This window comes from Musca vetustissima, unplaced genomic scaffold (genome assembly GCF_032173495.1).
Source record: "Musca vetustissima isolate MV318-11 ecotype Yass unplaced genomic scaffold, APGP_CSIRO_Mvet_v1 utg539, whole genome shotgun sequence".
Classification (NCBI taxonomy): domain Eukaryota; kingdom Metazoa; phylum Arthropoda; class Insecta; order Diptera; family Muscidae; genus Musca; species Musca vetustissima.
The window spans coordinates 397,867-410,587 of NW_026885358.1; the positions used below are offsets into that span (position 1 = coordinate 397,867).

The window sequence follows — 12,721 nt, forward strand, 5'->3', positions numbered from 1 at the left end:
TGTTTCCTTGAAAACTAATAATTGTGCATTTAGTTTTGTTTTTTTTATTGATTTTTAGTTTTGGTTTTTTTGTTTCATAACCAAAAAAAGAAGAAGACTTTGTGATGCATTAGGGTTTTTGTTGTTGTTTTTTGGTAGAGAGTATAAGGAAGCATTTAATTTGGTTTTGAATTTCAATTAAAAAAAGAAAATATGTTGTCAAGTTAAAAATAAATTTAAATAATTTAAAACAAAATAATAAATTTTCTTTTTAATTTTAAATAATTTTTTCTTTAACATTTTTTTTTTAAATTTCGAATAATTTTTTAATTTTTTTTAACAAAAATTAAATTTCAAATAATTAAAAAAAATATTTTTTAAAAAATATTTTTTTTTTAATTTTTAACTTAATTTTTGTTTGCAATTCTCTTTTTTGTTTCTCATGTCTGCATTTTTGGCTTTCATAATTCTTTTTCTTCTTCTTCTCCTTTTCTACTTAAATTCGAGTCCAACAGTTCAGTATAGTTTCATGTTTGTTTTTGTTTGTCCTAGAGAAAATAAAATGTGTGTATGTTTAAACTTTTTTCAAAAATAAATACTTAATTTTGTTATACATAAGGAAGAAATTAAAAATATAAAAAAAATATTTTAAAACACCTAAAAAGTTGGAAAAATGAGTGTGTTTAACAGTTTTATGGGTAGTATAACAATTTTGTATAACAGCTAATATTTTATACCAGCATTATTGATATTTTTAGCGTTAGAAGATAATAGTATAACGGTTAATACATATAGATAACCCAGAATTATGAATTTTTATTAAACTGTTATATAAAAAAGTCTTAATAATTTTATTTTGTTCTACATAGGAGTATATATGAAAAAATTAAAAATATGCAAAATATATTTCATAGCCCTTAAAAAATAAAAAGTTATGTGTATAACAGTTTTTTATGTTTGTTATAATAATTTTGTATAACAGCTAATATTTGATACAAGCATTTTTTATTTTGTGTTAAACGAAAATAGTATAACGGTTAATAAAAATAGATGATTCAACTTTTTTTAAACTGTTATACAAAAAAGGTATGAAGTGATTTTCATGAACATTTTTTTAAAGAAATTTTAAGTTTTTTTAACAGTCGTTCAAAACAGTGATTCCCATTTATTTATAACTGTTATACTGAACAAACTGTTAGGAAATCACGTTTATGAGTTAAAATGAATTTATAAAAAATATTTCAAGCCCTTAAAAAATTTGAAAAATTAATGTGTATAACAGTTTTATGTGTATTATAACAATTTCGTATAACAGTTAATATTTTATACCAGCATTAATAATTATTTTATGTTGGGTTAAACGAAAATTGTATAACGGTTAATAAAAATATATAAACTCAAAATTATGAATTTTTATTAAACTGTTATACAAAAAATTATATTAATTTTTGAGCCAAATAAGAACATTTTTTTAAAGAAATTTGAAGTCATTTAACAGTTATAATTTTTTTTTATCATCAACAAAATAAACATACGATCATACTGATTTTATAACTGTTATACAAAACAAAATCGTTTTAAAATCATTCAGTTAGTAATACAAACTGTAATAACAATATTTTTTAAACATTAAAACTGGTATACATTGAGATACAATTCATTGTAGAACAGTGTTAATGTATAACAGTTGTGTTCAAAATTAACAACTGTTATAAATGCTATAAAAAAATCTTAATGATTTTATTAAAACTGTTATAATGTATAACAGTTTAATGTATATCAAATGTATAGCTGTTAACAAAGCATTTTATATTGATTTTAAACATTTTATAAAAAATCATCATGATTTCATAACTGTTATACAAAACAAAATTCTTTTAAAATTATACAAATATTTTTTTGATACAATGAGATATATACATTGTATAACAGTTTTAATGTATAAAAGTTTTACTGTATAACAACTTTAATGTATAACAGTTTTACTGTATAACAATTTAATGTATATCAAATGTATACCTGTTATACTGACTAAATTATAATAACTTTAATACAAATTTTTTTTTTAATATTAAAACTGTTATGCAATGTATATATCTCATTGTATAAAAGTTTAAATGTAATGTTTAATGTATATCAAATGTATAATTGTTATACTGACTATACGGTTATAATGTCATTTATAATGGTTTAAAATTAACAACTGTTATACATTTTATAAACAAAATCATCATAAGACCATCATATACAAAAAAAAAAAAAAAAAATTAAATCATACAGTTTGTGGCAATTATAACTGTAATACAAATATTTGTTAAATATCTAAAACAATGAGATACAATTCATTGTATAACAGTTTCAATGTACAACAGTTTAATGTATATCAAATGTATAACTGTTATACTGACTAACCATTTTACAAAGTTTATAATGGTTTTAAAATTAACAACTGTTATACATTTTACAAAAAAATCATCATAAGGCCATGATGATTTTATAACTGTTTTAAAAATTCAAATCACACAGTTTTAAACCTAAACTGTGTGATTTGAAAAAATTAACAACTGTTATACATTTTATAAATAAAACCATATTCTCATAACGATTTTCTAACTTTTATACAACTGTTATACAAAACAAAATTATTATCAAATCATACAGTTTGTGGCAATTATAACTGTAATACAAATATTTTTTAAGTATTAAAACTGATATACAATAAGATACAATTCATTGTATAACAGTTTCATGTATATGATAAGTATAACTGTTATACTTTATAATGGTTTTAAAATTAACAACTGTTATATATTTTATAAAAGAAAAATCATCATAAGACCATAATGATTTTATAACTGTTATACGCAAATAAATTATTTTAAAATCATACAGTTTATGGCAATTATACAAATATTTTTTAATATTTAAAACTGTTATACAATGAGTTACAATTTATTTTATTTTTTTTAATTTATATCATTGCTACATTTCATCCATCCATAACTGTTATAATATTCAGTAAAATGTATATCAATCCAATTACAAATGTATAACAATTATAAAATTTGTGTAATTTTTAAAAAATAAAATCTGGGTTAATAAAGCTTAAAGTTATACATTTTTTGGAGCTTTGATCTGGGTTAATAAAAACCATAACTGTTATACAAATCATAATAGTTGTTGAAATTCATAACTGTTATACATTTAACAATTGTTATACTACAGTTGAAATGATGGTTATAACGACAGTCAATAGACCGGAGAAATTAGTAACCGTAGGCGACTGAGTATAAGTTTTAGAACTTTTATACAACTGTTATACCATTCCATAACTATTATCTGATTGTTTTGAAATAAAAAAACTTGTTATACAAATTATAATTGCTATACTACTGTCGAAATCGGTTTTAACAATATTCAAGGGACTGAGTAAATTACACGCTATAAGCCAACATTTTTTAATATTGAATATTTTCGCTATAAAATATTAGTTTTTAACTTGTATAAAATATGAAAACTGTTATACAATATGTATATATATATATATATATATATAAATATATAGAACTGTGATGCAATTTATATATCGCTCATTTGCTGCAAGACAGGCATAACTCAAAAATGAAACTTCTACAGCTTCTCAATTAGAGTGTGTAAGAGATATTCATATGAATTTTTTACACAACATGAGGACTATTATAGCGAACAATCGTGCATCATTAACTCGAAAATCACGTTTTTAGAGTTATGCCTCTCTTAGAACAAATGAGCGATATGTTATACAATTTATAATTGTTATAAAACACAAAAAAATAAATTTATTAACAACTCTAAATTTTTGTCTAAATTTTGATTTTGAATTCTTTTTTATTTTTAATTCTTTTCTCATTTAATGAAATAATTTCGAAACAAATATTTCTTTGGCATCACTTCCACGAATTTTTTCCTTCTTATGTATAACAAAAAGAAGTATTTTTGAAGTTCACACACACATGCACACAACAACCATATGGTTGTTGTTGTTTTTAGTTTGGCTTTGGTTTCTAGTCAATTTCGTTTTTCATCATTTCGTCGATCTTGTGAGGGTTTAAAGTTTTGAAAAAATATATATACCTGTTTGTTTGCAGTTTCTGTTACTTAAATCTTAAAACTAAAGAAAATATTTTTTTAATATTATTATTAAAAAAAAAACATAATAAGGAAGAAAAATATTTTTTCTCTCTTTTAGCCATTGTTTGGTTTCTTCTCTCTTTTTACTGGGGATATTGTTTTTCTCGATTGTTTTCTTATTATCTTATAGTTTATAAATTAAAAAAATTGCATGCAAATTACAGTAATTAATTAATGTTTTTAATGAAAAAAATATAAACTAATAACTACAGAATTAAAAACAAAACAAATTTGCATTATTTTTATAAATATTTATAGTTACAACCAAACAGGGATATAAAAAAAATTTTAGAGGATGAAGAAGAGAAAAATGTTTTTGTTATGTTTTAAAAAATTTAGAAATCATATCACTGGGATATTTAAGATTTTTTGCCCAATTAAAATTTTCTTATATCCATATTTGGCTGTATAACAGTTTGTGGTTTGCTGCGGTTTTTTGTAATTAAAAATTATTTATAAAATAATAAAAATGAAAGAACATTTGAATACATTTTTTAGTTTGTTTGGTTTTGAATTGAAAAGTGGGCAACATTTTTTGTTTCGTATAACTGTTATAATATAGGGTAATGTGTTATATTAAAATAAATCAGTAGGTGTGTAATTGTTTGTAATGTCATTGTCTAAGGTCAGTAAAGGTCAAAAGTATATTTGTTTTCTTTATTTTTTTTTTAAAAAATGTCATTTGTATAACAGTGTTTGGGTGTGTGTGTGAATTGTTTGGTTGGTTGTTTGTTTGTTGGGGGAGAACGCATGTCCAGTAAAAAAAAATTGTTTGTCATTATTTATAAAAAAAGGTATTGAAAAATAATTTAAAAAATTAATAATAATAATATTACATATAAATAATGGTGAATTCAAAATTTTGGGGTTTAAATTAAAAAAAAATAAAATCTTTAACAGAATTAAAAAATTTTTTGAAAATTTGATTTTTTCTGGGGTTTTAAAATATAAAAATAAGATCTTTTAAAGAATTAATTTTTTTTTGAAAATTTGATTTTTTTTGGTTACTTTTTTGTGAAGTTTTTGTTTTTCATGAAGTTTTTTGTTGTTGTTGGTTTTGCTATGTTTTCCCTAAACAATTATTATAGTTGTTGTTGTTTATGTTTTTTTTTTTTGGTTTTGTCAACTTGTCGGTGTCATAAAAATAATTTAAATTTTTTCTGTTCTTCTTCATTTTCAAAACTTAAATGAAAAAAATATGTAATTCTATTTTAGTTGTTGTTTTTGTTTTTTTTTTTTTAAGTTTGTTAGAAAAAAGTAAAATCTTAACTATTTGTTTTTGTATTTTTTGTTTTGCTATTTTAGCATTGTCTTGAAAATTATTCCGTTTTTTGTTTGGTTTTTGTATATATAGAGTTGTTGTTGTTGTTGCGTATAAGAGAGATGATGAAGAAATTCTATATTTGTTTTTGTTGTGGTTGAGGATATTTTTTTTTTTTTTTGATTTTTCTGTTATTTTTTTTGTAGTTGTAGTTTTTTTCTATTTGGTTGTTTTTGTTTTGTTGTTTGTAGTTAAAAGTCACTAACGTATTAGCAAAAAATTTTGCGCCTTTTCAGTTATTTTTCGGCAAAGTCCCACGACTCTCCGTCACATTCCAGCGTGATGCGGTTGATTTTGACTCCCCGACGGTTTATTATCACCCGTGGTGGTCATCGTATCAGCAGCGTTAACACCAACATCATCACCACGTTCGGCAGCGGTTTCATCGCCCTCCTCTAATTCAGCTAAATTCTCTTGATCGGACTCTTCAAGGGTTACCTAAGAAGGAAAATAAAAAAAGAAAATTAGATAAAAAAAATAAAATAAAAATAAAAATGACTCCAATAAAGAAAGTTAAGTTCCAAGTCCATCCTTAGGCGTGGATTTTTTAAAAATATTTTTTAAAGTCTATTCTTAGGCGTGGATTTTTATACCCTTCACCAGACTGTGGTACAGGACATTATGTCTCTGTGCATATATTTGTAACAGGCAAAAGGAAACGAGGTAGACACATGGTTTCTTTTGAGAAAATGCATAGAATCACTTTCTGAGTCGATTTATGCATGTCCGTCAGTCCGTCCGTCCGTCTGTAGATTTTAAATTGTAAACAAAGTACAGGTCGCATTTATGATCCGATTTAGATGAAATTTGGCACAGCTCACTGCTTTGGCACAAGGACGAACTTTATTGAAATTCAAGAAAATCGGTTCAGATTTATATATAGCTCCCATATATATATTTTCGTTCGATTTAATGTAAATGATGAACCAAAGTCCCTATATATCTTCCGATTTGCACGAAATTTGGCACAGCGTAATGAATTAGGTCTAGAATGATTGTGCCAAGTTTCGTGAAATTCGGTTCAAATTTAGTTATGGCTCCCATATACAGTTTCGTCCGATTTAAGGTAAATGGTGCACCAAAGTCCCTATATATCTTTCAATTTGCTCGAAATTTGGCGTAGTGTACTGACTTGAGTCAAGAATGATGTGTGTTAAGTTTCTTGAAAATCGGTTCAGATTTAGATATAGCTCCTATATATATTTTCGTCCGATTTAATGTATATGGTGCACCAAAGTCCCTTAATATATTTCGATTAGCACGGAATTTGGCATAGCGTACTGACTTGAGTCTAGAATGATGTGTGTAAAATTTCGTGAAAATCGGTTCAGATTTAGATATAGCTCCCATATATATTTTCGTCCGATTTAAGGTAGATGGTGTACCAAAGTCCCTAAATATGCTTCGAATTACACCAAATTTGGCACAGCGTCCTGAATTAAGCCTAGAATGATGTGTGTTAAGTTTCGTGAAAATCGGTTCAGATTTATATATAGCTCCCATATATACTTTCGTCCGATTTAAGGTAAATGGTGCGCCAAAGTCCCTAAATATATTTCGATTTTCACGATATATGGCACAGCGTAATAAATTACGTCTAAGATGATGTGTGTTAAGTTTCCTGAAATCGGTTCAGATTTAGATATAGCTTCTATATCTGACCAAATGAAAAATTTAGTATCGGTTGCAGAATGACATGTTTACTGATCCAATTTCATTTTACTGCTTCTTTAAAAATGTGACGTCTGTTATGATTCATGTGTTGAATATACCCAAAGTGGTGAAGGGTATCATATAGTCGGCCCGTCTGACTTTACTACTTTACTTTTACTACTGTAAAATATTTTTTTCAAGGTTTTTTTAATTTTTTTTAAGTCTATTCTTATGCTTGGATATTTTTTTTTAAATATTTTTCAAAGCCCATCGTTTGGCTTTTTGTCACTCACCTGAAACCTAATCTTATCATCTGTCGCTAATTGTTCATCGGCCTGTGATGGTGGTGGTGATGGCGGTATCATACTCTGATAATAGTCTCTATTCTCTTCAAGCGTATCTAATATATCTTGAGCATCTGGATGTACCAAATCGGCCCAAGTTTCCCAGAGTGGATGTACAATGTAATCAATAAAGCCGACCTGCGACTTTTCAATCGTCGAATTATAACGATCACACATTGGACTGATGTCCATGCCCGATTCGCGTTCTTTGTCACCTTGCAGGAAGAATTCCTCCATGAGAAGGCCAACCCAGCGTTTGTACAGCGGCAACGGTTTGGTTGGATTACTTAAATCGGCACAATGGACAAGATTTTCAAGAACCTAGAAAATATAAGAGAATTTTATTACGGGTCTTGAGGTGGGGAAAATAAAATATGATGCTTACCTGTATACGATCTGTGTAATTGTCCAGCAGTAGTACACCAGATCCAGCTACCTTTTTAGTTTCTACCATAGTTTTCAAATCGGCCAATAGGCTCATATGTTTGGACATATCGGTTGATAGTACAATATCAATAACCATTTTTCTTAATGTTTGGCGTTGTTTCCTGGAAAAAAAAATCAAAATGAAAAATTCAAATATTGACTTTTTTAAAATAATTTTAAATTTTTAAATAATTTGTTAAGGACCATAAAAAGGCATGGATTTTTAAAAGTATATTTTAAGGAGTTTAAAAAAATTGTAAAGTCCCTAAGAGGCGCAAATTTTTAAGAGTCCTCAAGAGGCCTTTATTTTAAAAGATATTTTTTATTTTGTAAGGCGTGTATTTTGAAGAATATCGTTATAGCCTATTTTTAGGCTTTGATTTTGAAAAAAATATTTTTCCAAAGCCTATTTTTAGGAGTTGTTGTTTTTGTTGTAGCAGCTTGTACTGCAGTGTATTTTTCTATTTTCCTTAACCTATTTCTGCTTCTAACTCCAAGTTCAGGAAGACTGCGACCTGTATCGGTTGAGTCCAAAGAGAGAATGGGATTAGGTGAGTGGGTTTGGCTGGGCAGTTGAATAGATGTAGCGTGTCATGTGATCCGTTACCACATGCCCGGCAGATATTGTCGACCTCTCCATCAATTCGTGCCCAATATGAATTGAGGCGGCTACACCATCCAGATCTTAGAGTGTGCCAAGAATGATCTCCGAGGATGGTATTCACACGATATTCTTGAACTGCTTCCTCAACTGCATCCGTGTGAACGATTTAATCCTGCTTGATAGGCCTGTTGATCTAGATGCTCCCTTTTGTACCTTTGGACCACTCTCTCTCCAGATCATTGAGATCCTTCCTGACATGCCTAGGTGGTGGGTGCCTATCCATTAGGTAACGGTTGGGATGGCTACTCCGATAACATCCAAGCAGGTTTTGCATCGACAACATCTTGTTGTGTTGACGCACAGGAAGGATCTTCGTCTCCTCATGTATGTGGTCTATTTGAGTCATGAGAAGACACCCTGTTGCTGTCCTCAGGATGGCATTCTGGCAGGATTGAAGACTTTTCCACTGCGTTTCTTTTCTTTCTTTCTGCTACCCGAGCATCAGAAGGGTCGGGCAGTTCTCTGAAGCGACGATTGGTGAAATTTCTGAACTCTTGCCAATTGGCTTTCCCATGATTAAGGAAAGTACGGCGTTCAAAAGTTATGAAGTCGGGTGGTCTGTTGATGGATATGATAATAGGGAGGTGACCTGACCGTCGTTCGTCAGATCCGGAGACACGATGGAGATGTCCGGTTAGCTTTGACAGTCTCCCATTATCCTGGTGGGTAGGTCCTCATTCACCGTGCAAAACGTTGAGCTATCTACTTGATCGGCCTGCGCCATGTCCATAACTCATGATGTGTATTGAAATCCCCTATCACCAGACGGTTATTGTCTTCCAAAAGATGACTAATGTCAAGCAAATAAGGCGGGGCCAGCTATTTAACGGCGGGATATACACGTTAGGCACCTCTACCTCGGTGGTAACACACTTGACCGCTACCCCCATACATTCCATGTATGGGTCACTAGAGTCTAGCTCAAGCGAGATATGTCTGTACTGGACAGAATGGTGCAATGGGAATGCTAATCCTCCACCTCTTGTACGATCCTTTCTAATTACGTTGTAACCATCACAAATCTGAAGACTTCAGGTGTGGTTTATCTTCGGTTCCTGGATCGCAGCGACCATAATACGTCTTTGACTCATAAAATCCACTATCTCATTGATTTTCCCTCGAAGTCCATAGCAGTTGAATTGGAGAAAAGATACGTTATCGGGAGTTGCTACAGCAATGTGCGGTGTTAGCGGCTGCGGCGCAGGTTGTTGCTGCGGAGATTGCGGGGAAGTCACGTAATCCGAAGACGACGACGATGATGACGTGGACCACGGCGATGACGACGACCCGCTGGGGACTGTATTGGCGCAGCATGAAGCAACGTAGTTCCTTTCGCTATACTCCTGTACCCGGCTAAGGCTGGAACAACTCCTGAAATGTACCCATTCTCTGCATCTGTTCATCTCACCGAGATAGATCTGTGGTGGATGCTGTTGTGACAAACTGAGCAGAACCATGGTCCGGGGTTTGTCTCAATCCCGACACGGACCAAAAGTATCCGGAGCAAACATTCCGGGTAATGAAGCTTACAAGTTTCAAAAATACACGAACATGTACTTGCTGGGTTGACAGCACTTGGTCGAAAGTTGATTCCTTAGAGTCAATCCGGTGCATAGAACCGACCGTCGTGGGATTGCCTTTAGGAGTGGATTTTTTTAGTGGTTTCAATACTTACTTTTGCATATTACAGAATATATCACATCCTTGATTTTGCAATAATTTAAAGGCAACAGCTAAATGATGATTTTCCAAAACAGATTCGTCATTATACATTAAGGCTAATTCGGAACCTAAATGAATGAAGGTCAGAAGAGTTATTTTTGATTATTATTTTCATTTTCAATTTGATATTCCACTCGACTTACTTGAATTAACTAAAAATTGATTAGTTAGACCAGGATGATCAACATCGTGTATACAAGCCGCAAATAATGCACCGCCCACTTCCAGTGGCGTAAAGACACCTTCCAGTGCAGGAGTATTCAATAAGACATTCGTACTTTGTGTGACATCAGCCGCATGCAATGAATTGTGAAACGGATTGTCTTTGACATAATGGTCCTCCAGAGTGCTCATAAAATTAAGAAAGTTTTTCGGTGGTATCATAAGACTGGTCAATAATTCTCTACTCTGTTGGGGTGGAAACAAAAATAGGAAAAAAATCTTAGAATTATGTCACTTTCGAAAAAATTAAATGGCTACCCACCTGAAATACTGTGTATGCCACACAGGTGAGCGGACGATTGTTACTCAAATCGCCTATCTTAAAGATATCGATGCCCCATGTATCCAATTCGGCCAATTGTGTACCCAGTGCCGCTTCGTGTGGTGTCTCAACACCATAGGTGGGCAAACGTTCACCGGTAAATGAATTTGTATGCGATAAAGGACGTTTAACACCGGATATCTGTGACATGGGTGGACCGCGTGGACTGCGACTGCGCTGTTGATTCGGCCCAGTAATGGCACTGTGCTCATGCACCGCAGCTGTGTTTTCTTCCAGGCGCATTGAGGGTAAATCGAATTCTTGTTGTTTGTCTGGAAAAGGAAAGAAAGTAAAAATTTATTAAATTGAAAATTATTTCAAATACAATTTTGAAAAAAAAATCGATTACTAATGCCTTAAAACCTTGAATATTGAGTAATTCTTTTCAGAACATTCTTTAAGGGCGTGGATTTTTTCAAAATATTTTTAGGGGTTAGAACAGAGGAGTGGGTTTTTTTAAAATATTTTTAAGGGTCCAGAACAGACATGGGGTGGATTTTTATACCCTTCAAAGGCGTGGGTTTTTTAAAAAATAATTTTAAGGGTCCAAAACAGACGTGGGGTGGATTTTATACCCTTCAAAGGCGTGGGTTTATTAAAAATATTTTTGAGGGTCAGAACATAGGTGTGAATTTCATAAAAATATTTTTAAGGGTCCAACACAGACGTGGGATGGATTTTTATACGCTTCAAAGGCGTGGGTTTTTTAAAAAATAATTTTAAGGGTCCAAAACAGACGTGGGGTGGATTTTTATACCCTTCAAAGGCGTGGGTTTATTAAAAATATTTTTGAGGGTCAGAACATAGGTGTGAATTTCTTAAAAATATTTTTAAGGGTCCAACACAGACGTGGGGTGGATTTTTATACCCTTCAAAGGCGTGGGTTTATTAAAAAAAAATTTTTAGGGCCCAAAACAGACGTGGGGTGGATTTTTATACCCTTCAAAGGCGTGGGTTTATTAAAAATATTTTTGAGGGTCAGAACATAGGTGTGAATTTCTTAAAAATATTTTTAAGGGTCCAACATAGACGTAGGGTGGATTTTTATACCCTTCAAAGGCGTGGGTTTTTTAAAAAATAATTTTAAGGGTCCAAAACAGACGTGGGGTGGATTTTTATACCCTTCAAAGGCGTGGGTTTATTCAAAATATTTTTGAGGGTCAGAACATAGGTGTGAATTTCTTAAAAATATTTTAAAGGGTCCAACACAGACGTAGGGTGGATTTTTATACCCTTCACTACACTGTGGTACAGGGTATTATGTCTTTGTGCATATGTTTGTACCAGCAAAAGGAAACAAGATAGACCCATAGTTCCTTTTGAGAATATGAATAGAATCACTTTCTGAGTCAATTTATGAATGTCCGTCCATGTATTTTTGTGAATAAAGTACAGGTCGCATTTATGATCTGATTTGGATGAAATTTGGCATAGGTCACTTATTTAGCCCAAGGACGAACCTTATTGAAATTGGGAAAAATCGGTTCAGATTTAGATATAGCTCCCATATATATTTTCGTCCGATTTAATGTAAATGATGAACCAAAGTCCCTATATATCTTTCGATTTGCACGAAATTTGGCACAGCATAATGAATTTGGTCTAGAATGAAGTGTGTTAAGTTTCGTGAAAATCGGTTCGGATTTAGATATAGCTCCCATATATATTTTCGTCCGATTTAAGGAAAATGGTGTAACAAAGTCCCTATTTGCACGAAATTTTGCATGGTGTACTGAATTGAGTCTAGAATGATGTGTGCCAAGTTTCAAGAAAATTGATTCAGATTAATATATAGTTCCCATATATATTTTCGTCCGATTTAAGGTAAATAGGGCACCAAAGTTCGTATATATCTTTCGATTGGCACGAAATTTGGTACAGCGTAATGAATTAGACCT

General features: G+C 31.0%; 1 protein-coding gene across 6 annotated transcripts in view; it reads right to left on the reverse strand.

Annotated features, from left to right (window-relative positions):
* Nucleotides 1-5,615: 5,615 nt before the first annotated feature.
* The window catches only part of LOC133332581 (cAMP-specific 3',5'-cyclic phosphodiesterase), a 208,247-nt gene continuing 201,141 nt past the window's right edge, over nt 5,616-12,721 (reverse strand). For all 6 annotated transcript variants that reach the window (XM_061540957.1, XM_061540960.1, XM_061540955.1 and 3 more), the window contains 6 exons: nt 10,764-11,095; nt 10,423-10,687; nt 10,233-10,347; nt 7,853-8,015; nt 7,417-7,788; nt 5,616-5,908 (listed from right to left, as the gene is read on the reverse strand). In XM_061540957.1, coding sequence (XP_061396941.1) covers nt 5,738-5,908; nt 7,417-7,788; nt 7,853-8,015; nt 10,233-10,347; nt 10,423-10,687; nt 10,764-11,095 — 1,418 coding nt within the window. In that variant the 3' untranslated portion in view covers nt 5,616-5,737. The remainder of the gene's footprint in view (nt 5,909-7,416; nt 7,789-7,852; nt 8,016-10,232; nt 10,348-10,422; nt 10,688-10,763; nt 11,096-12,721) is intronic.